This window comes from Strix aluco, chromosome 21 (assembly GCF_031877795.1).
Source record: "Strix aluco isolate bStrAlu1 chromosome 21, bStrAlu1.hap1, whole genome shotgun sequence".
NCBI classification, from domain to species: Eukaryota; Metazoa; Chordata; class Aves; order Strigiformes; family Strigidae; genus Strix; species Strix aluco.
This window is the reverse complement of record NC_133951.1, coordinates 4540585-4562053: the sequence shown is the minus strand read 5'-3', so window position 1 is coordinate 4562053 and position 21469 is coordinate 4540585. Positions and strand designations below refer to the sequence as shown.

The following is a 21469-nucleotide window of genomic DNA, read 5'->3' as shown; positions in this document are numbered from 1 at the left end:
GAAATTATATTAATTTTTAAAAAGCAAAAGAAAATTATAGAAATAGAGCTATGTCACTTCTTTGGAACAACATTACTCTTCTTTTGACAGGCATTATAGCCATTTACACCTGGATTCAAGAACTCACTAAAATCAGCAAATAATTCCATCATTAATACAATGATACAAATGTTTTAGAGAACTGAAACTGAGCCACTAAGATCCTCAAGTTGTCTGTATGCTGCTCAAGACAGTGGTATATGAGCCTTCTAAGCTTTCTGAACTACTGTCACTTGGGAATAAACTGCATTATAATAATTTCAAGTGAATTTTAAGAGTGCCTAAGTAGCTGAAAGGAATTTTGATATTCTTATATCCACAGTACAAATACTTGACTACTAAGTGACTATGGATTATTTCAAATGTGATTTCAGTACAGTAGACCCTAAGCCAAACAACATTCCAAAATATAATTTTCACATTTTCCATGTTGATTCACACTGATACAGAAATATACAATTCAAAAGAAGATGTGAATAGTATTAATATAGTATCTTTCTTTTCCCCATCATTACTTCTACTAACAAGTTCTTAACTGTTTGATGCATCTGAGCAACATACCTGCTCTTCCACAGTGTTCTCTGTTGACGAGCCCCTCCATAAAGTGCAGCCATGTCGTCAGACTCTGAGATGGCCGTCTTTGGGGAGGCAGCTCCTTACCTCCGAAAGTCAGAAAAGGAGAGAATTGAGGCTCAGAACAAGCCTTTTGATGCCAAGACGTCTGTCTTTGTGGTGCATCCTAAGGAATCCTTTGTGAAAGGGACAATCCAGAGTAAAGAATCAGGGAAGGTCACTGTCAAGACTGAAGGTGGAGAGGTGAGTGAAAAGCAAGGCTGAAGGACACCATTTGATTCCCACTCTCAGCTCTTAGCTGACATATGTTCTTCCTCTGACAGACCCTGACCGTGAAGGATGATCAGATCTTCTCCATGAACCCTCCCAAGTACGATAAAATCGAGGACATGGCCATGATGACCCACCTCCACGAACCCGCTGTGCTGTACAACCTCAAAGAGCGTTACGCAGCCTGGATGATCTACGTAAGTACCAGCAGCAGTCTTCCTCCGGGCAGCGAGGAGGAACTGCTCTGCCAGGGTAAGCGGAAGCCAACGTGCTGTCTCCCTTCCTCACAGACCTACTCGGGTCTCTTCTGCGTCACTGTCAACCCCTACAAGTGGCTGCCGGTGTACAACCCGGAGGTGGTGTTGGCCTACCGAGGCAAGAAGCGCCAGGAGGCCCCTCCACACATCTTCTCCATCTCTGACAATGCCTATCAGTTCATGCTGACTGGTGAGTGACTGCATCTGTCTCAGAGGGATTGTCCCGTGAAATTCTCTGGAGGGATACTCTGTCTCAGTAACATGAAGAGACTTTTTCAAAGCCTGTTTTACTATTTTCACATAATTGTTTCTACTATTTTAAATAGAAGACACCCCTGCACTTAATGAGGTGCTGTGGAGATTTTTTGTTTGTTTAAGTCAAGCTGACAGCATGGAGTTGAAAACATTAAACTTACTGACTACATTTCATTCTTTCTGTGTTGTTCATTGAGTTTTAAGCACTGTATTTCTGCCTCTCTCACAGATCGCGAGAACCAGTCGATCCTGATCACGTATGTACACCCCTTCTCGGGTCCCTGTGGGGCTGCCCAGTGCTGGGGGACCTCCCGCCTGACCACACGCTCTCTGCTTCTCTCTTTGGTTTCACAGCGGAGAATCCGGAGCAGGGAAGACTGTGAACACAAAGCGTGTCATCCAGTACTTTGCAACAATTGCAGCGAGTGGAGATAAGAAGAAGGAGGAGCAGACAGCAGGCAAAATGCAGGTAAATCAAAAATGCTGGAACCAATGTTTTTCTCTGATCCTGACATGATTTTTGGAGAGGATAACCAACAATAATTATCATTCTGCAGGGAACGCTTGAGGATCAGATCATCAGCGCTAACCCACTGCTGGAGGCCTTTGGAAATGCCAAGACGGTCAGGAATGACAACTCCTCACGCTTTGTAAGTTGCTTAACCAAATGATTCCTGAAATTTATTAAACAGGAGAATGGCGATCATTTTTTTCTGTTGTTCAACCATTTTATTTTCAAGAGTAAGATTTAACTTTCTTATCATTACTTTGCCACTTATCCTAAAGGTAATTCTTCATATTTCAAAAATAGTGATTGTATGAAAAAAATTAATTCTGCTTTGGATTGAGTTTCAAATTAAAGTAATGCTCTTTCTCCTATAATGTATTGTAGTGTTAAAAAATAGTTTTATTTATTTTCACTTATATTTCTGTTTGTTTGCTAAAAGACAGACAGACAGAATGCCAAGAAGAAAGGGAGGAGGTCAGGAAAGATGAGAGAGAAAGAAAGAGAGAAAGAGAGAGATACAGAAAGAAAAAAAGAATGAAAGAAGAAGGGAGGGGGGGAGGGGGAGAGAGAATTTATACTTGAATAATACATTTGCTCTATGTCAAATTTAATTAATCAGAAGTGAAATGGCTTATTTGATAACAAGACATTTAAGCAGCTGACTTAGTTAAATGGCTGTTTCCATATCATTAAGGTGACTGCTCTCTGTATGCAGGATATAGTTAGAAGCTAACAATATCTACCCATTCCTTCCCATTTGCACATTCAACATACATAAAATATACAGCTGTGCCACTGTTGATTATTTTCATGGTCAAAAAGTTAAAAGATGACCTTCTGTCAATGGTGGAAATATAGATGATTCTTAAGAAAATGTCTCTAAGTAGAAATATTGTGCCAAATGGAGTAAATGGCAAAACTCTTCATTTTGGATATATTTTCATGATGTAAATCTTAAGACACTTTTATTCCTTTAAAGGGCAAATTCATCAGAATTCACTTCGGTGCCACAGGAAAACTAGCTTCTGCCGATATTGAAACATGTAAGAAACTTTCCTGAACAGTTCACAGTCCATCCATCCACTCATCTATCCATACAGCATCTTTTAATCTAACCATCTATCCTGCCTTCCCTCTTTTTCTTCCCATTTCTCCTTACTTTATTTTTTGCTGTTTCTTCTTGTTTCTAATTAAATTTTCCCTCCAGATCTGCTGGAGAAGTCCAGAGTCACTTTCCAGCTCAAAGCAGAAAGAAGTTACCACATATTTTATCAAATCATGTCCAACAAGAAGCCGGAGCTAATAGGTAGGAAGAATGATTAACTTGGAGGAAGATTGCTGAACATCAGCTCACACTATTACTTGCTTAACTAAGCCTTCATGCCCCCTCTTCTTACTTTCAGACATGCTTCTCATTACCACCAACCCATATGACTATCACTTTGTGAGTCAAGGTGAGATCACAGTTGCCAGCATTAATGACCAGGAGGAGCTGATGGCTACAGATGTAAGTAGCAATTAAAAATGTTTTAGCTATTGTCATCTCTCCCAGACAAAGCTTTTATTTTATTGTTCCTATTGCAGAGTGCCATTGACATCCTGGGCTTTACTGCTGATGAGAAAACAGCCATTTACAAGTTGACAGGGGCTGTCATGCACTACGGGAACTTGAAGTTCAAGCAGAAACAACGAGAGGAGCAGGCAGAGCCGGATGGCACAGAAGGTATTAGCAAAGTCTGTGACTGACCTGTTAGAAATAGAAGTAGCAATAATAATTCAGTGTTTGGAATATGGAGAAAGAGAACAGTGGAAATGTGTAAAAAAAGTGTTTAGGTGAGATAGTATACAGGTATGAAACTGCCATCCAAAATATGCCTTTTTTTCCAATTACTGCATAATCTTTATTTAAAGTATAAATTGCATATGTGTACATAATTCTCTCCTGGTCTACCTCAGTTTGGGATAGCACAGTCTGCTCAGTGTGCTTATATTAAAGACCTACTGAGAAGAGAAAGATTTTTCAGAAATTGTATTTCTAGTTTCTTTTTTAAAGAAAATGGAGGCATTAAATTCAGCATTAGAACTTCTCCTTTATAAATCACATGTTATTTAGGAATTTTGCCCAGGTAAAAGGGAACTTTCCCTCAACTTCTTTCTTCCCCTTTGGAGATTCAAACCCATAATTGACACTACATACTGGTACCATTTGAACATCAGTCTAAGTGAAGCATAGGAACACTATGCTAGGGAAGAACTGACTTAGATTCTTACTTCCCAGCTGACTACTTAAGCACTTAAATCTTATATAATGCATACGCGGTTTAAAATGACTAAGCCCCGTCTAATTCTTCCAAAGAATGCTCAGATGGCCAGCTTCAGGACTAAATTTTTAGGTTTTGATCCTGAATGAATTAATATGCCTGCCTTTCTTCTATGACTATAAAAATAAGTCTCCAGAAAGGGGCAATTCTTAATTCTTACCTCTAATTTTGGAATGCATTCCCCTTTAGGGTTATAGCTGCTGCAAAAGAATACATGTACTCCAAGTACCTGAGCACGGGTTTTGGATTACACTCAGGTGGCCAACCTGCAAAACTTTGGTATTTTGTTGCCTGGTTTATAGATGCCAATTAGCTCTGAAGTGATGAACTTCAGCTTTCAGGATGATTTTTTAATAAATACATTGCGTCTAGATTCTTCTGTGAAGATTTTTAAAGACACAAATAGCACTTACGTGTACTGCTCTGAAAAGCTTTCAAAACAAAGATGATTTTCACTTTAATGACTGTTGTGCTTCCTCTGAAATCCAGCAAGTAGAATTTGATCACAAGGACATTCAATATTGCAGTTGTTTTGAAAAGGGTTCATCACTCAAAATGCTGCATGTCTTGTTAGTCTTAATTGTTCTATCTCCTTGTCCTTCTACTTAGTTGCTGACAAGGCCGCCTACTTGATGGGTCTGAACTCAGCAGACCTGCTCAAGGCCCTCTGCTACCCCCGAGTCAAGGTTGGGAATGAATATGTGACCAAGGGTCAAACCGTGCAGCAGGTAACAACCAGCTGGTGACTGGGAACCTCTGGCTTGTATCATTTACTATTTGCTCCAGACATTGTTTTTCTTCTGCTACATTCTTCTTTGGTTTAGGTGAACAATTCAGTGGGTGCTCTGGCAAAGGCTGTCTATGAGAAGATGTTCTTGTGGATGGTTGTTCGCATCAACCAGCAGCTGGATACGAAGCAGCCCAGACAGTACTTCATTGGTGTCCTGGACATTGCTGGCTTCGAGATCTTTGATGTGAGGATTCCAGGTTTGAGGATGGCTTTTGCAGGGGGAGACTGCTATATCAGCGGACTTCCCAGTAATATTCTTCTGGAGGTTTAAAATGCTAGTCATTTGCAATTTTCTGGAAGAAAGTCCTTCATTTACTTTTGTAGCACAGAGAAAAATCATCAGAAGGTTCATCAGTACAAGCACAGAATTATGTTGTTCGTGTAGAAGTAGCAAATAATATTGTATATGTTGTAATATATTAACAGTTTAAGCTCACTGATGATTAAAAAAACTCAGCGTAATTACAATAATTTTATATAAGAGAGTGTAGAACAGAACTAGGATTTGAATACCCATTGACAAACATATAACAGGTTAAAGATGTGTATGTACATTGCTTAAAGAACCAAAGAATGAATAGATAAGTGTTTGATCAGAGATATCAAATATTTAAAAATTGGAGACCAGGACATACACTTATCTTTTTGGCTGAACAAAAAAATACCAAAGTACTTTATGAATCCTAAGAGATACACTAGGAATACCTGCTCTGGAAAAACTTCCATTATCATTATGTAGATATTTCTTTGGGGAGCAGCATATAGGTCCTGCTAAGGTGTGGTCCTTATAATACAGTTGTGTTTTAAGTGGGGAGATTTATAAAGGGTTGAGAATGATCAGGAACTGTGCATGATCATGATGGGTGGCTGTTTGGTTTTTTTTCCACTGTGAAGTTCAACAGTCTGGAGCAGTTGTGTATCAACTTCACCAATGAGAAACTGCAACAGTTCTTCAACCACCACATGTTCGTGCTGGAGCAGGAGGAGTACAAGAAGGAGGGAATTGAATGGACATTCATTGACTTTGGGATGGACCTGGCTGCCTGCATTGAGCTCATTGAGAAGGTAAATTTTTAATTTAAAATGTCTTGTATTTTCAGGATCTCATTATTTTAAATTGAAAATGGTTAAATATTATTCAAAAAAAAGGTCTCTTCCATGGTTAGTTTCACACATTCTGTTTTAGTTGTTGAAATAACTCTTGATCTGTACTATTGGTTATTATGCATTAGAGATACTATCCACAGATAAATACAGAAGTCATTCCTCACACACCTTCCCTGTGTGAAAGGTATCTCTGCTTGCTTGATTAAATTATATTTTTTCAAAAATACAGAGCAACTCATAAAGTAAAATAAAAATATTTTCTTAAGGTTCTGGAATAAAAATCTGGACAACATATTTTTTTCTAGATGGTAAGTAACTACAAGCCAGTACAGTCAGTGCTTGACCTCTGAGTGCAAGAAAATCAGAGAGATTTCTTGTAATTTAAGGAGCTGATTAAAAATACAAAAACTTAAGTAAATAGACAATGGACACTTTTGTGAAAAATATTTTTAAATATAATCTTTCTCCTCCTGATTTTTTAACATGGTTTTTAGCATAAAAAAACTTTGTGAATCACTGTGCCAAGGTGTGAGTCAAGCAGGTGAATCTTTTAAATTCACTTTTTAGAAATAAATCTTCTTCATGGCAAGAGTATTGTTATGTTTCTCAGCTTCCTGTCTTTTACTATATTCCCTTTAAGACCAAGTTGTGATCATATTATTCTTTCTTTATTGTACTATCTTCCAGCCCATGGGCATCTTCTCCATCCTGGAAGAGGAGTGCATGTTCCCCAAGGCAACTGACACCTCTTTCAAGAACAAGCTCTACGACCAGCATCTGGGCAAGTCTGCAAACTTCCAGAAGCCCAAGCCTGCCAAAGGCAAGGCTGAGGCCCACTTCTCCCTGGTGCACTATGCTGGCACAGTGGACTACAACATCTCTGGCTGGCTTGAGAAGAACAAGGACCCCCTGAATGAAACTGTCATTGGGTTGTACCAGAAATCATCGGTGAAGACACTGGCTTTACTTTTTGCCTCCTATGGTGGAGCAGAAACAGGTTAGTTTTCTAAAAATCTTTTTTCTCCAACATTTATGAAATGTAAAAATGTAAAAAAAAGGTAATAAAAAACCTCTTTTTTTTTTTTTTGGAAGAGGCTAGTGGTGGTGGCGCTGGTGGTGGAAAGAAGGGTGGAAAGAAGAAGGGTTCTTCTTTCCAGACAGTCTCGGCTCTTTTTCGGGTAAAGTATGAACTTCATAATCTGTAAAGTGACATGCACATAGTTTCAAATCTGAGCTATCTAAACTCCTGTTCTTCTCATAACCATGATTTTATAATGAAACAATAAGTGTTAAGTGAGCAGAAGTTACTCACTGCCTTTACATAGTAATTATCTGTTCCCATTTGGGATTTGGTTCAAGCAGTCTTCAAACGACCACCTGAATTTCTTTTAAAAGTCCGCTAATATTTTTTGTGAAAAACATTTTTCAGAATCTGAGATATAATATAAATATTAATCCCATAAACGCTTGTATTAAAATTTTTATACAGTAGTGTTTTCTATCATCCAGATTAAGGTGCAGAATTTCAATTTTTTTTAAATGAGAATACTGAAGTATATAGAAGTTTGATTAAATCTAAATTTTGAAATTGAAAGCTTCTTCGTCCTAAGATTCTTTATATAAATCCCTTGAAATCTAGACACAGAGTATACAGAAGTAAATTTTTTTCATCTAAGCTCTTAAACATGATCCCACAGGAGAACTTAAACAAGCTGATGACCAATCTACGGAGCACTCACCCCCATTTTGTCCGTTGCATCATCCCAAATGAAACAAAAACGCCTGGTAAGATGCTCAAGCAGACAGAGAACTTGCTCTGATACAATCGTTCTCCTCTGCACTGGAAGCTGTAATATGCATTTCTGCTCTGAATTGCTAGGTGCCATGGAACATGAACTGGTACTTCACCAGCTGCGGTGTAACGGAGTGCTGGAAGGCATCAGAATTTGCAGGAAAGGTTTCCCCAGCAGAGTTCTCTACGCTGACTTCAAGCAGAGGTAAGAGCACTGCACTCGTCAGCATCATTACAAACAATATTGGTTCATTCAGGCTGGACTCTGTTGTCAAAAATAGCTGTATGTGAGCTGACGGGGTTCAGTAGCTAGTGTGTGTTGGCTGGGACAAAAATAGTCTTATCTTCCTCTTTCTCTTTTCCCAGATACAAGGTGCTTAATGCCAGTGCTATCCCAGAGGGACAGTTCATTGATAGCAAGAAGGCTTCTGAGAAGCTTCTTGGGTCAATCGATGTGGACCACACCCAGTACAAATTTGGCCACACCAAGGTACAAACCCTCCTTGGCTCACTCACTGCGGGTCAGTGCTTTGTTCTAGGTGACAGTGATGTGCTGCAACATTCCCTTTCTCAAGGTATTCTTCAAAGCTGGGCTGCTGGGACTCCTGGAGGAGATGAGGGATGAGAAGCTGGCACAGCTCATCACTCGCACCCAGGCCAGGTGCAGGGGCTTCCTGATGAGAGTCGAATACCAGAGAATGGTGCAGAGGAGGTAGACGTTCCTCATCTTCAGTTAAAGTCACTGTACTTGGGAGAAAGTGTTGGCACCCATCATACTGAAAATATTCAATGTACTTTTTAATTATGCTTCAGGGAGTCCATCTTCTGCATCCAGTACAACATTCGTGCATTCATGAACGTCAAGCACTGGCCCTGGATGAAGCTGTTCTTCAAGATCAAGCCCTTGCTGAAGAGTGCAGAATCTGAGAAGGAGATGGCCAACATGAAGGAAGAGTTTGAGAAAACCAAGGAAGAGCTTGCAAAGTCTGAGGCAAAGAGGAAGGAGCTGGAGGAGAAAATGGTGAAACTGGTGCAGGAGAAAAACGATCTGCAGCTCCAAGTGCAGGCAGTGAGTAACATGAGTAAATAAGATCTAACACTTCTTTTGTACTACAGAACTCAAATTGTCCACTAAACCACCTTGTAAAATATTTTAAGCTGAATACCACATAACTAAAGGCAAAATTCAGGCCACAGTCTTTCCCCAGCAAGTCTCAGTATTACAAAGTGGAGTTGAAGCTAAAGAATGACTTTTCAGTCTTAATGCCTACATGTACATGTCTCCATGTGAGTTCATGACATGAAGCCGCATTATAGTTACTGTAGTGTATTTAGTGGACTAGTGATTCAGTTGACCAGCTACTCTGCCTTAATTCAGTTGATGAAATGAAGAGCCTAGCACCATTTCTTATGGCATATCTTACCTGAGCTTCTGTAGCTACTGCTCCCAGAAGACACAGATGCTCATTACATCCTATGACACAAGTGCTAGCCTTGTTTGTCACCAATGCCATTTGGCCTCTCGGAAACTTAGACAACATTTAGGCAACACACTAGAGCTGAATTCTAAATTTGCAATTTGTAATGTAATTGTGCAGTAACCTTTTCCCCAAAAGTAATCCCAGAGGCCTTACTGATGCACATCTGTTCCTTCAGCATTAAATGACTTTTCCTGTACTTTCCCACCAGGAAGCTGATGCTTTAGCTGATGCTGAGGAAAGATGTGACCAGCTCATCAAAACCAAAATCCAGTTGGAGGCCAAAGTAAAGGAGGTGACTGAAAGGGCTGAAGATGAAGAAGAAATTAATGCTGAGCTGACAGCCAAGAAGAGAAAACTGGAAGATGAATGCTCAGAGCTGAAGAAAGATATTGATGACCTTGAGCTAACACTGGCCAAGGTTGAGAAGGAAAAGCATGCCACAGAAAACAAGGTACACATGTGGGGAGACACATCAAGGGCCAAGACATCACTGACCCTTAGGGCAAAAGCCTGCTACCATAAGACATGTTGGCTTTAGAATATTTTGAGCTGGTATTTGTCTGAGCATCCAAAGGATAAATGAAACACCTGGCAAAACACTGTAAAGAGAAAAAGTCACTGCACCAGTGAACGTGTTTTCTACCCAATTTTGACACTTGCTCATATTTGTAGGTGAAAAACCTCACAGAGGAGATGGCAGGCCTGGACGAGACCATTGCCAAGCTGACAAAAGAGAAGAAAGCCCTCCAAGAGGCCCATCAGCAGACACTGGATGACCTGCAGGCAGAAGAGGACAAAGTCAACACGCTGACCAAAGCTAAGACCAAGCTGGAGCAGCAAGTGGACGATGTAAGCACGGAGGCACACAGCAAGAGCAGGACAGGTATAGAGTTAAACCTGAATGGTGGAGCATTGGTGGTCTTGTTCTTTTTAGCTGGAAGGGTCCTTGGAGCAAGAGAAGAAACTGCGCATGGACCTTGAGAGAGCTAAGAGGAAACTTGAAGGAGACCTGAAGCTGGCCCATGACACCATAATGGACTTGGAAAATGATAAGCAGCAGCTGGATGAGAAACTGAAGAAGTAAGTGTGGCTGTGGGGCCCCTGAGTGCTGGGCTGGTGCACTTGTCTTTTTCTCTTTGAGCTCTGACACGGTTTGCTTTGCCCAAAGGAAAGACTTTGAAATCAGCCAGATCCAGAGCAAAACTGAGGATGAGCAAGCCCTGGGCATGCAGTTACAGAAGAAGATCAAGGAGCTGCAGGCAAGCCTCTGTCCCTTGCCCTCTCTCAGCCAGTGTCAGGTCAGGAAGGAGGAGGGCATGGGTGTGAAGGGTCCTTAATGTTCCCCAGGCTCGTATTGAGGAACTGGAGGAGGAGATTGAGGCAGAGCGAACCTCTCGGGCAAAAGCAGAGAAGCATCGGGCTGACCTCTCGAGGGAGCTAGAGGAGATCAGCGAGCGCCTGGAAGAAGCAGGAGGGGCTACAGCAGCTCAGATCGAGATGAATAAGAAGCGTGAGGCAGAATTTCAGAAGATGCGGCGTGACCTCGAAGAGGCCACGCTGCAGCACGAAGCCACGGCTGCCACCCTGCGGAAGAAGCACGCGGACAGCACAGCTGAGCTTGGGGAGCAGATCGACAACCTGCAACGAGTGAAGCAGAAGCTGGAGAAGGAGAAGAGTGAGCTGAAGATGGAGATTGATGACTTGGCCAGTAACATGGAGTCTGTCTCTAAAGCCAAGGTATTGAAAAATATCCTGAATACAACTTGAAAATAAATAATGCTGAAACCTGTGGTCAGGTTACAATATAACTCTCTGACTCTGTATGGAACTGTATTTCCAATGATCTAATGCCAAGGAGCAGCAAATAACTTACATGCCCGTGCAGATTTTTCTGGTGAGAATCGTGCTGTTCAGAATAAGGAGGTGTCCAGATACTAATCTTCTTTCATTCTCTGTGTTCTCCACAGGCAAATCTGGAGAAGATGTGCCGCGCACTGGAAGACCAGCTGAGTGAGATTAAGACAAAGGAAGAAGAGCATCAGCGCATGATCAATGATCTCAGTGCTCAAAGAGCTCGTCTGCAGACAGAATCAGGTGAGAGAGCCCCCTCTGAGCTGTGGAACGGGAGGTCATCCTAAACCAGTCACAAACGACAATGAAAATATTTCCTTCCTGTGTGCTTTCCTAGGTGAATATTCGCGCCAGGTGGAGGAGAAAGATGCTCTGATTTCTCAGCTGTCAAGAGGCAAGCAGGCTTTCACCCAGCAGATTGAAGAACTCAAGAGGCACCTAGAGGAAGAGATAAAGGTGATTGTTTGTCCTACATCTGGCCAACAAAAACACTCTTAACTTCACACTGCCTAGTGGGGACAGGGTCTGCTTAGCAGAAGCCATACTGGGAGAAGATTTTCATTTCTGCAGGTGGTGTGATTGGTGGATTTTGTCCTCCAGGCTTACATCTGTCCTTCACTGCAAACACCTATACCCTCCCAGCGGTCATGTTGGCAGTGTTACATTAACCCTTTGGAAGAGATTTCCCAGATATTACCATTCCTTGTCCCAATCCTGCTCTCTACCCAGGCCAAGAACGCCCTAGCCCATGGCTTGCAGTCAGCTCGGCACGACTGTGACTTGCTCCGGGAACAATATGAGGAGGAGCAGGAAGCCAAGGGGGAGCTGCAGCGCGCCCTGTCCAAGGCCAACAGCGAAGTGGCCCAGTGGAGAACCAAATACGAGACGGATGCTATTCAGCGCACGGAGGAGCTGGAGGAGGCCAAGTACGTGAGGAACGTGGGGAAGACAAAAGAAGGGGTAGGCTAATGGGAAATTTGAAGACACAAATGCGATATTGTCCTAAAAAGTTAAAGCTGTGCTTTGGGGCAGGGTAAGGGCTGAGGTAAAGTATATCCTCCAAAGACTGTGGTTTAGGAAACATAGAGGAAAATATTCCCCTGACCCAGAGAATGGTACAGAAAACCTCTGGGCAGTAGTCACAGAAGGCACAGTGGTTGTGAAAGCCTGGAAATCTGAACTGGGAAAAGAGTGACAGGCTGGGGGAGGACTTGCACTGTCTGTGCATAGGATATGTACTCAATGAAGTGGTAAAATATCCTGTGGTGAAAAGCCCATCAGCCACACACCACAGCCTCCCCTTTGCTCTCAAACCATGAGCTGTTCTTACCACCTCCCAGGAAGAAGCTGGCACAGCGCCTGCAGGATGCAGAGGAACATGTTGAGGCTGTGAATGCCAAATGTGCCTCCCTGGAAAAGACAAAGCAGAGGCTGCAGAATGAAGTGGAGGATCTGATGATTGACGTGGAGCGATCTAATGCTGCCTGTGCAGCTCTGGATAAGAAGCAGAAGAACTTTGACAAGGTCTTTTGGGCTGCAGCGCCGGGGCTCCTGGGCAGAGCATGTCCTCCTGATTGCCACCTCCATACTGACACCCCGTTTCTCTTCAGATCCTGGCAGAATGGAAGCAGAAGTATGAGGAAACACAGGCTGAGCTGGAAGCCTCCCAGAAGGAGTCTCGCTCTCTCAGCACGGAGCTGTTTAAGATGAAGAATGCCTATGAGGAGTCCTTGGACCACCTGGAAACGCTGAAGCGTGAGAACAAGAACTTGCAGCGTAAGTCCCTGGCCCTCTGCTCCTGGCAGGGCTTTCTCACAAGCTTATCTATCTGCCACAATAAATGGGTCTGGAACTGCAGTGATGAGAAGATGCCTGTCATTGTGGCGTGGCAGGGCCATTCCCCTTCAGCTCTGTGCCTGAGCATGCCACTTTTCACCCTTCCTTGTAGAGGAGATTTCCGACCTCACAGAGCAGATTGCAGAGGGAGGAAAGGTGATTCATGAGCTGGAGAAAGTCAAGAAGCAGATTGAGCAAGAGAAATCTGAAATCCAGGCTGCTCTAGAAGAAGCTGAGGTACATGCTTACAATCACTGGTGTCTGCACTAAAAATATGAGCAATGGGGAAATATTCGTGGTCCCCCTGTGTTCTGGCTGGGCAGCGCAGCCAGCTGAGATTTCCTGGAATATTACATAATGTCCCAGAAAGCAAGCAGTAGCTTTATTGACATTACAAATGTTTGTGTGCACTTGTCCAGGCCTCCCTAGAACATGAAGAGGGCAAGATCCTGCGCCTCCAGCTTGAGCTCAACCAGGTGAAATCTGAGATTGACAGGAAGATCGCAGAGAAAGATGAGGAGATTGACCAGATGAAGAGAAACCACCTCAGAATTGTGGAGTCCATGCAGAGCACCCTGGACGCTGAGATCAGGAGCAGGAATGAAGCCCTGCGGCTGAAGAAGAAGATGGAGGGAGACCTGAATGAAATGGAGATCCAGCTGAGCCATGCCAACCGTGTGGCTGCAGAGGCACAAAAGAACCTGAGAAACACGCAGGCAGTGCTCAAGGTATGTTAAGCTAAGGGTGTGCACAGAGGTGTCTAGCTTGTCTAATATCATCGAATCACTGAATCATAGAGTGGCTTGGGTTGAAAGGGACCTTCAAGGATCATCTAGTCCAGGACCTCTACCGTGGGCAAGGACATGTTTTACTAGATCGGACTGCTCAAAGCCCCATCCAACCTGACCTTGAACACTTCCAGTGATGGGGGCTTCCACAACATCCTGTCACTGGATACCAGGGAGAAGAGATCAGTACGTCACTCTCCACGTCCCCTCCTCAGGAAGCCATAGAGAGCAATGAAGTCGCCCCTCATCATCCTTCTCTCCAAACTAGACAAATCCCATGTCCTCAGTGGCTCCTCAGAGGACATGCCTTCCAGCTCTTTCACCAGCTTTGTTGCCCTCCTTTAGATGCATTCAGGTCCCTTAACATCCTTTTTCAAATGTGGGGCCCAGAACTACACGCAATGTTCAAGGTGAGGCCACACCAAAACTAAATACAATAGGAATTCAGCTCCAGCTGTGCCTTAGCTTTCCTGATCCTATCCCTACACATCTGGGCAGCAGCCTTCTGTTCTTCCCAGGATACATGTCTTTGGTTCTACTGCCTATGCATTCCCTTCTTACACTTCAGTTTGACCAGGAGGTCCTTACTCAGCCATGCTGTTCTCCTGCCTTCCTTGCCTGATTGCTTACACATGGGAATTGGAACTGCCATGCAAGTGTCCTTAAAGAGCTGACAACTCTCTTCTTCTCCTTTAGCCCTGAGGGCCGTTTCCCAGGGGGTCCCACCCAGTAATTCCTTAAACAACTGAAAGTCTGCTCTCCTAAAACTTAGGGTCTCGACCGTACTCTTCATCTGGCCCATGTCCCTCAAGATTGTGAATACCACCAGGGCATGATCACTGAAGCCCAGGCTGCCAACAGTCTTGGCATCTCTAATCAGTTCATCTGTGTTGGTAAGCAGCTGGTCCAGTAATGCTTCTCCTCCAGTTGGGCTGTCTATCCCCTGGATGAAGTCTCCTGGACTCCTGGACTGGATGGAGTGTCCTGCACTGCTTACAGGTTGCTGTGGTGCTTTTCCAGCATATGTCAGACTGATTGAAGTTCCCCAGCTGGATCAGAGCCTGCAAGTGTGATGCTTCCCATAGTTGAAGTAATAACACTTCACCAACAGGCTCCCCTTGGTCAGGTGGCCTGTAATAAACACCAGCGACAAGGTTTCCTTTGTTGGCTTGGCCTCTAATTTTTACTTATAAGCTCTCATCTAACGTGGCTCATCACTGTTTTTCAAAGACACCTCTGTGCAATCAACCCATTTTTAACATAGAGGGCTACCTGCCCACCTCTCCTTCCTTGCCTGTCCTTTCTGAACAATTTACAGCCATTGATTGCAGCACTGCAGTCATGTGATTCATGCCACCAGGCTTCAGTAACGGTGGTTAGATCATAGCTTTCTGGCTGCACAGTGGCTTCCCAACTCCTCCTGGTCGTTACCCATGCTACGTGCATTGATATAGAGACACTTCATTGGGCTATCAACCATATCACCTTTTAGAGGAACAAACCCTAATTCCTTTGGAGCCTTCCACAGATGTATCTCTGTTGCTTCCTAACATATCAGCAGCCCCTGGCTCTTCTCCGTTACTCAAAACTCCATTCCCTTCCCCTGCTAAGTCCAGTTTAAAGCTCTGGCCAGCTTGCTGCCAAAGATCCTCTTGCCCCACTTGTTTGGGTGAATCCCGTCAGCTCCCCACAGACCGAGTTTCTCATAGAAGCGAAAACCTTGAATATGGCACCAGCTAGACAGCCAGGCATTCACCTGTTCAATCTTTCTCCTCCTTCCTGAATCCCTTCCTCTGAAGGGGAAGGTAGAGGAGAACACCACTTGTGCTCCATATCCTTTTGACATTGCTCCAAGGGACATACAGTCTCTTTTGATGCTTATAAGTTGCCTTGTTGCAATATCATTAAAGCCTACATGGAATAGTAGGAGCAGATGTTAATCTGAAGGGCTCACCAGGCTTGGCAGCCTCTCAGTGACATCACGAATGAGAGAGAGCTCCTTGTGGGCAGCAAACTGCTCTAGAGAAATTGTCTGGATGGTAAATGGGTGTTTTGGTGCCTCTTAGTAAGGAATCTCCAGTTCCTAATACCTTATATAATAATACCTTATGGGCTTTTCCTGTGGCACTGGTTCTAATGTGGGTGGTTGGATCACTTTTACATGGTTGACTTTTCCTGGATCCTGTCATTTATCATGTGCTCTTCATTTTTCAGCCACAGAGCATCGACTCTGTTATGTAGCAGCACTTTAGAGGATGGGGAAAGGTTCTTTCCTCTGCCCTATATATACTTTATAAATATAGAGAGAGATTATATGACATAATAATTATTAGACTGGTGGTAATTGCCATTGTGTAACAGTGTTGTGCCGCCTTATAATTTCTCTTTCCTCTCTTAAAGGATACCCAGATACACTTGGACGATGCTCTCAGGACACAGGAGGACCTGAAGGAGCAGGTGGCCATGGTGGAGCGCAGAGCAAACCTGCTGCAGGCTGAAATTGAGGAGCTACGGGCAGCCCTGGAGCAGACGGAGCGGTCGAGGAAGGTGGCTGAGCAGGAACTGATGGATGCAAGTGAGAGAGTTCAGCTCCTCCACACTCAGGTTAGATTCATGAGATTCAAAGTCTCAAGAACCATTTTCTTTTTCCCTTTCCAGATTTTTCATCTGTGTAAATTCTTAAATAATCTCTTGTCATAAAAATCTTAACCTGAACCAGAGTTATTACCCTTGTACAAAGAATTGGATTGTGGCCAAATGAGTAGGATTCCATTAACAGAGTCAGAAGTGCTTCTTAAAATTTTAAGCACTCTCTGTTATCTCACTGTGTATGACCTGACAAGATGCAACATTTGAAGGAGGATGATAATAATAGATATATTAATGATAAGTTTAAATTTAAACAGTAAGTTTCTAAAAGTTTCTAAGTGTTCTGTTTTGGAACTAAATGGATGATATTTTTTGTTGTTCAACAGAACACCAGCTTGATCAACACCAAGAAGAAGCTGGAAACAGACATTGCCCAAATTCAGGGTGAAATGGAGGATACGATCCAGGAAGCCCGGAATGCCGAAGAGAAGGCCAAGAAGGCCATCACAGATGTGAGCTGGGGGCTCCTTTCACGGCTAATGGTGGATGTGTTCTCCCCCAGAACGTCTCCAGCCCCAAAATGGCTTTCACCCTTTGCTCTCATCAGGCAGCCATGATGGCAGAAGAGCTGAAGAAGGAGCAGGACACCAGTGCCCACCTGGAGAGGATGAAGAAGAACCTGGACCAGACGGTGAAGGACCTGCAGCACCGTCTGGATGAGGCCGAGCAGTTGGCACTGAAGGGAGGCAAGAAGCAAATCCAGAAGCTGGAGGCCAGAGTGCGTAGGGCTTTTAGTTGTGTGTGAGTGAACGTGTCACGTAAGTAACCACCAGGGAAGCTCCAAAGCTGGGCTTCTCATTGCAGGTGCGGGAGCTGGAAGCGGAGGTTGACTCTGAGCAGAAGCGCAGTGCTGAAGCTGTGAAGGGCATGCGCAAGTACGAGAGGAGGGTGAAGGAGCTGACCTACCAGGTAAGGCAGGAGGCCTCCTTGGGCTGACAGAGTTTTCTCACAAGAAGTCAAATTTTGCACACACCATCCCCAAGGGGAACTGTTAACCACACATGATGCAGAACCAATAATTCCTTCTCTTTGCTGCTTACCAATCACTCTAGTCTGAGGAAGACCGGAAGAATATTCTCAGGCTGCAGGATCTGGTGGACAAGCTGCAAATGAAGGTGAAATCCTACAAGAGACAAGCTGAGGAGGCTGTAAGTATTGCTTGAAGAATGGGCAAGAGCCACCTTCCACCGGGGCAGCATGCTTGTTGAGATGAGTACGAATCCCAGGAAAGGGGCATGAAAGAAACTCCCAAGTCACAGCAGTCTTGGCCACGCCGTTTTGCTATCGTGTCACGAGTCCTTGCATAGTTCTGGGCACCCTGCACTCAGGGATGAACTGAGGGAAGTTCTGCAGCCTGTTTGATACAGGAGGTCAGATTAAACAAACCCAGGGGTCACACCCACTGACTGAGAAGTTCCTGAATCTCTGCTGCTGACCAAAAGCAGAGGGTTTCAGGGTCTTTCTCAACCTAATAGCCACACTGATAGTTGGGCAGCTATAATGGGGGAATAAGTACCCAAATGACAAATCCAAGTGACAAAATTGCTCCTCAGGAGGGACACAGTACTGTTGAGACTTGTCACAGTGGGGCCTTGAATAAGGGAGGATGAGGAGGTCTGTGTGAGGCTTACGTGTAAGTGGTGGTGGGTGGGGGATGGAGGTTTGTGCCTTCCCCCAGGGAAGAGCCGCAGCCCCGCAAGGCCGAGGCACAGGAGGAGTGAAACCCCTGCCCTGGGCTCCTCACCACCGACTCCCTCTCCCCACACAGGAGGAGCTGTCCAATGTCAACCTCTCCAAATTCCGCAAGATCCAGCACGAGCTGGAGGAAGCCGAGGAGCGGGCTGACATTGCAGAGTCACAGGTCAACAAGCTCCGTGTGAAAAGCCGGGAGTTTCATGGCAAGAAGATAGAAGAGGAGGAGTGAGGATGTCATGAGGCAGCAAAGTGACCGGAGGGATGCACAAAATGTGAACCTCTCCGTCGCTTTCTCCTGCAATGAATGTTTGTAACCGTGTCAATGTCTAGAGAATAAAGATCATAGGTTCCTTTGCATACACAGCAGACGAACACTGCGTTTGGTTGTTACAGTTGAGTTCTGCAGTTATGTAAGTTTGGGACATTTTCAAACGAAACATTTTATTTCACTTTAACCCTTGGGTAGCGGTAGAGATGTAATTTTCCCACCTCCAGTATTTCTCCACTGTGTCCTATTACATTACTGGGTAGGGAATAACACCAATTTAATTCCCATACTGGCAAGAGGAGAGGATCAGGTCAAAGGCAGGATGAGTACCTTGTCTGTCCTGGCACAGCAAAAAATGTTTCTGCCTTGGGAGTCCTCTTTCTAAATGGGGGCAGTACACAGAGGCTCTCTTTGCTGGTCTCACTTTGGCAAGCTGTCTTCTGAGGCAAGTTGCCCCATAAAAAAAAAATAAATCTGGAGCTCCAAAGGCATCTGCATGTCTGTGAGCCTTCATGGAGGAACTCATGCAAGGACTGAGGGGCTGCCTCCTTTGAACAAGGCAGGTGAAGGCCACAAACTCTAGAGAGTGTCTTTTTATTCAGCAAAATTAAGGATCAGGCAAAGCTTTTTTTTATGGAAGAAGTTATTAACAATCAGTTCTAAAGCAAAACAAATAATGTTTTTGGATAGGAAGACATTGCAGTTCCTCACTTTCTCTATTAGGCAGAATAGCCAATATTAAGACAGAATGCTCCTGTTGTAAATGAAATGGAGATTGATGAAAAGGTTGGTAGAAGTAAGTGTGAACAAGAGGACTCACCGTGGGATAAGCCCCAACCAATGTAACATGCAGAGCCACCAGAGCAAGCGAGGAACTGCTGCAGTACTGTATAGTGTTTTCAGGTACTGAAATATTAATCTAAGGCTATAACAAGCTTTTGTGCCAAGAAACAACTTGGAGTTATGCATAAATACAAAAAGCTGAAGGAAGCGGTTTTGGCCACGTAAGATAAGACTTAAAGTGGGAATAATTCTGGGAACATTACAGCTTTAAAGAAGTCACAGAATCTTGCACTTTACGGAGAAAAAAGCATAGATCGTGACAATGCCAAACTGCGCCCTACCTGTCTGACTGTTGTGGCAATGGATGAGTTGGAATGAAGATACTAACTCCATCCTGGCTGGACAGAGAAAAACAAGTCAGCTACACAATGAGTGTTGGTCTGAAGTCTAAAAACAAATGACAGCCTGTTTCCTGTAAGGTAAGAAGCAATACTTAACATACGGAGCAGCCATTCTGGCAGCACCGGACCCTGGTGCATTGCATAGCTGCTAAGGGCAGATTCTACAAGCAGACATCAGGAGACCCGGCTCTCTTTCACTACAGGGACACTCATGGGTCCCTCGAGGTTCCCGGCTAGCTCTACACTGCTGCATTTCCAGGGAGTACTTCAAGGAGCTGTGAAGTTGCTGGGGAAGGGAGCTGGACTTGTTGGAGGGGAAGCAGGGAGGAGACAGCAGGAAGGAAGCCTTTTGCACTGACCACAGCAGTCAGTGTCTTTGCAGCAGCAGCACTGAAGATTAGGAGATCCTCCTTCTCCCAAGCACACAGAGGTTTACACCCAAGGAATCCTCCCATGTTATAACTAAATATGGAAGGTGTTTGCTAGGCAGCAGCTAAATATATTTAAGGAAAAAATGACACCCTGTGTTGACTCCTGTGTCACTGTAAGTGATGCTCTTGAGAGACAGCATCTTTATGTGTGAAGCTGTGAAAGTTGCACCAATGCCAGCAAAATCTGGGCACCAAAGAAGGAAAACCACCCCTCTCCTCTCTCCCTTCCCACAGTATGCTCCCAAGAAATAGCTGGGATTCTTTCTTTCCAGACAAACCCTTTGTTTCCACACCGTCAAAGGAAGCAGAAGGATTTTGTTTGTACTACTAAAGCACATATTTCTTTAAATGAACAAACAAGCAAACGATACCAAATGCCAAACAAAGCTTGATTCTGAAGTCGGTGTATTGCAACTGTGGCTCAGTAAAAGCGTGGAGAAGTATCTCTAGCTTTAAAAGCTGCTGACTGACTGACTAGCAAATGCCACAACAGCTTTGGGGACCATATTTGGATGCCTAAACCCCTGTTTCCCTTGGACAAAATTGCAATGACCATCCAAAATGAACAACCTGGCCTAACAGTGGAAGAATCACGATGCGCTTGAAGCGCTTGAAAATGCTGGGGCTCTTCTCTCCTCTGTAAGATATGATGGCTTGAGAATTTATCCCTAAATGCTCAAATGATGAAAGGTGATGTTGCAGGTTCCTTAAATGACAACATCTTGGCCCCATTATCTACTTCAAACTGCATGTGTGGGAAATGAAGAGAAGTGCATTGCACTGGGCTGACCTGGCCCTGCCACCAGCCGTCCCGGAAAGCATGACTGGAGACTTCTTGGAATCAGAGTGGAATAGTAATGGGAGGGGTAAGGAAAAATAATTTCTCCTCATTTTGAGTGTTGCTGCCTTAGCTGGAGGGCAGGAGTCATTTTGCATTGACACACTATTTCTGGAGTCAGACTGCTTGTGACCTGATAAGTGCTGATGCGAAGGTAACTGATCTTGGGAAAAACATGGGTCCATAATAGGCATAAAGGAACATCTCTAAGAGAAGGTTTAAAATAGATGCATCTGATGAGTTCCACTAGAGCTGTTGCCACATGTGGACTACAGAGTTCTCTGACCTTAAACAGATTGTACATGAAACAACATGACCATGTTGTGTCTCCTGAACACAAAAGCATCTGCCTTAGAAGAGACACTAAGACATGCAGAAAGTATTTCTGACCTACAGAAAAAAGTTCCTTACTGAGACTTCTTGCCAACAATGCCAGATTCAGCTTTCCATATCTCTAAATACTTCATGGCTCTACACTCAGGCCACAGAAACATTTCCTTGTCAAAAATGTGCATTCGTCCCCAATGACTGAAGAA

General features: G+C 44.0%; 1 protein-coding gene across 1 annotated transcript; it reads left to right on the top strand.

The window, feature by feature from the left end:
• The first annotated feature begins 651 nt into the window (after positions 1-651).
• LOC141933132 (myosin heavy chain, skeletal muscle, adult-like) lies at positions 652-18584 on the top strand. The gene is made up of 38 exons (XM_074847522.1): positions 652-855; positions 936-1079; positions 1173-1329; positions 1624-1651; positions 1749-1863; positions 1952-2044; positions 2882-2945; positions 3110-3208; positions 3306-3409; positions 3487-3625; positions 4833-4951; positions 5048-5197; positions 5908-6078; positions 6808-7117; positions 7213-7298; positions 7818-7905; positions 8000-8117; positions 8279-8402; positions 8488-8624; positions 8726-8981; positions 9602-9844; positions 10066-10242; positions 10328-10473; positions 10562-10652; positions 10741-11130; positions 11361-11487; positions 11582-11700; positions 11974-12170; positions 12585-12768; positions 12855-13020; positions 13193-13317; positions 13500-13808; positions 16269-16472; positions 16844-16969; positions 17065-17235; positions 17322-17426; positions 17570-17665; positions 18286-18584. The coding sequence occupies exons 1-38, from the start codon at positions 652-654 to the stop codon at positions 18439-18441; spliced, it is 5838 nt and encodes a 1945-aa protein (XP_074703623.1). The 3' UTR covers positions 18442-18584.
• Positions 18585-21469: the final 2885 nt, after the last annotated feature.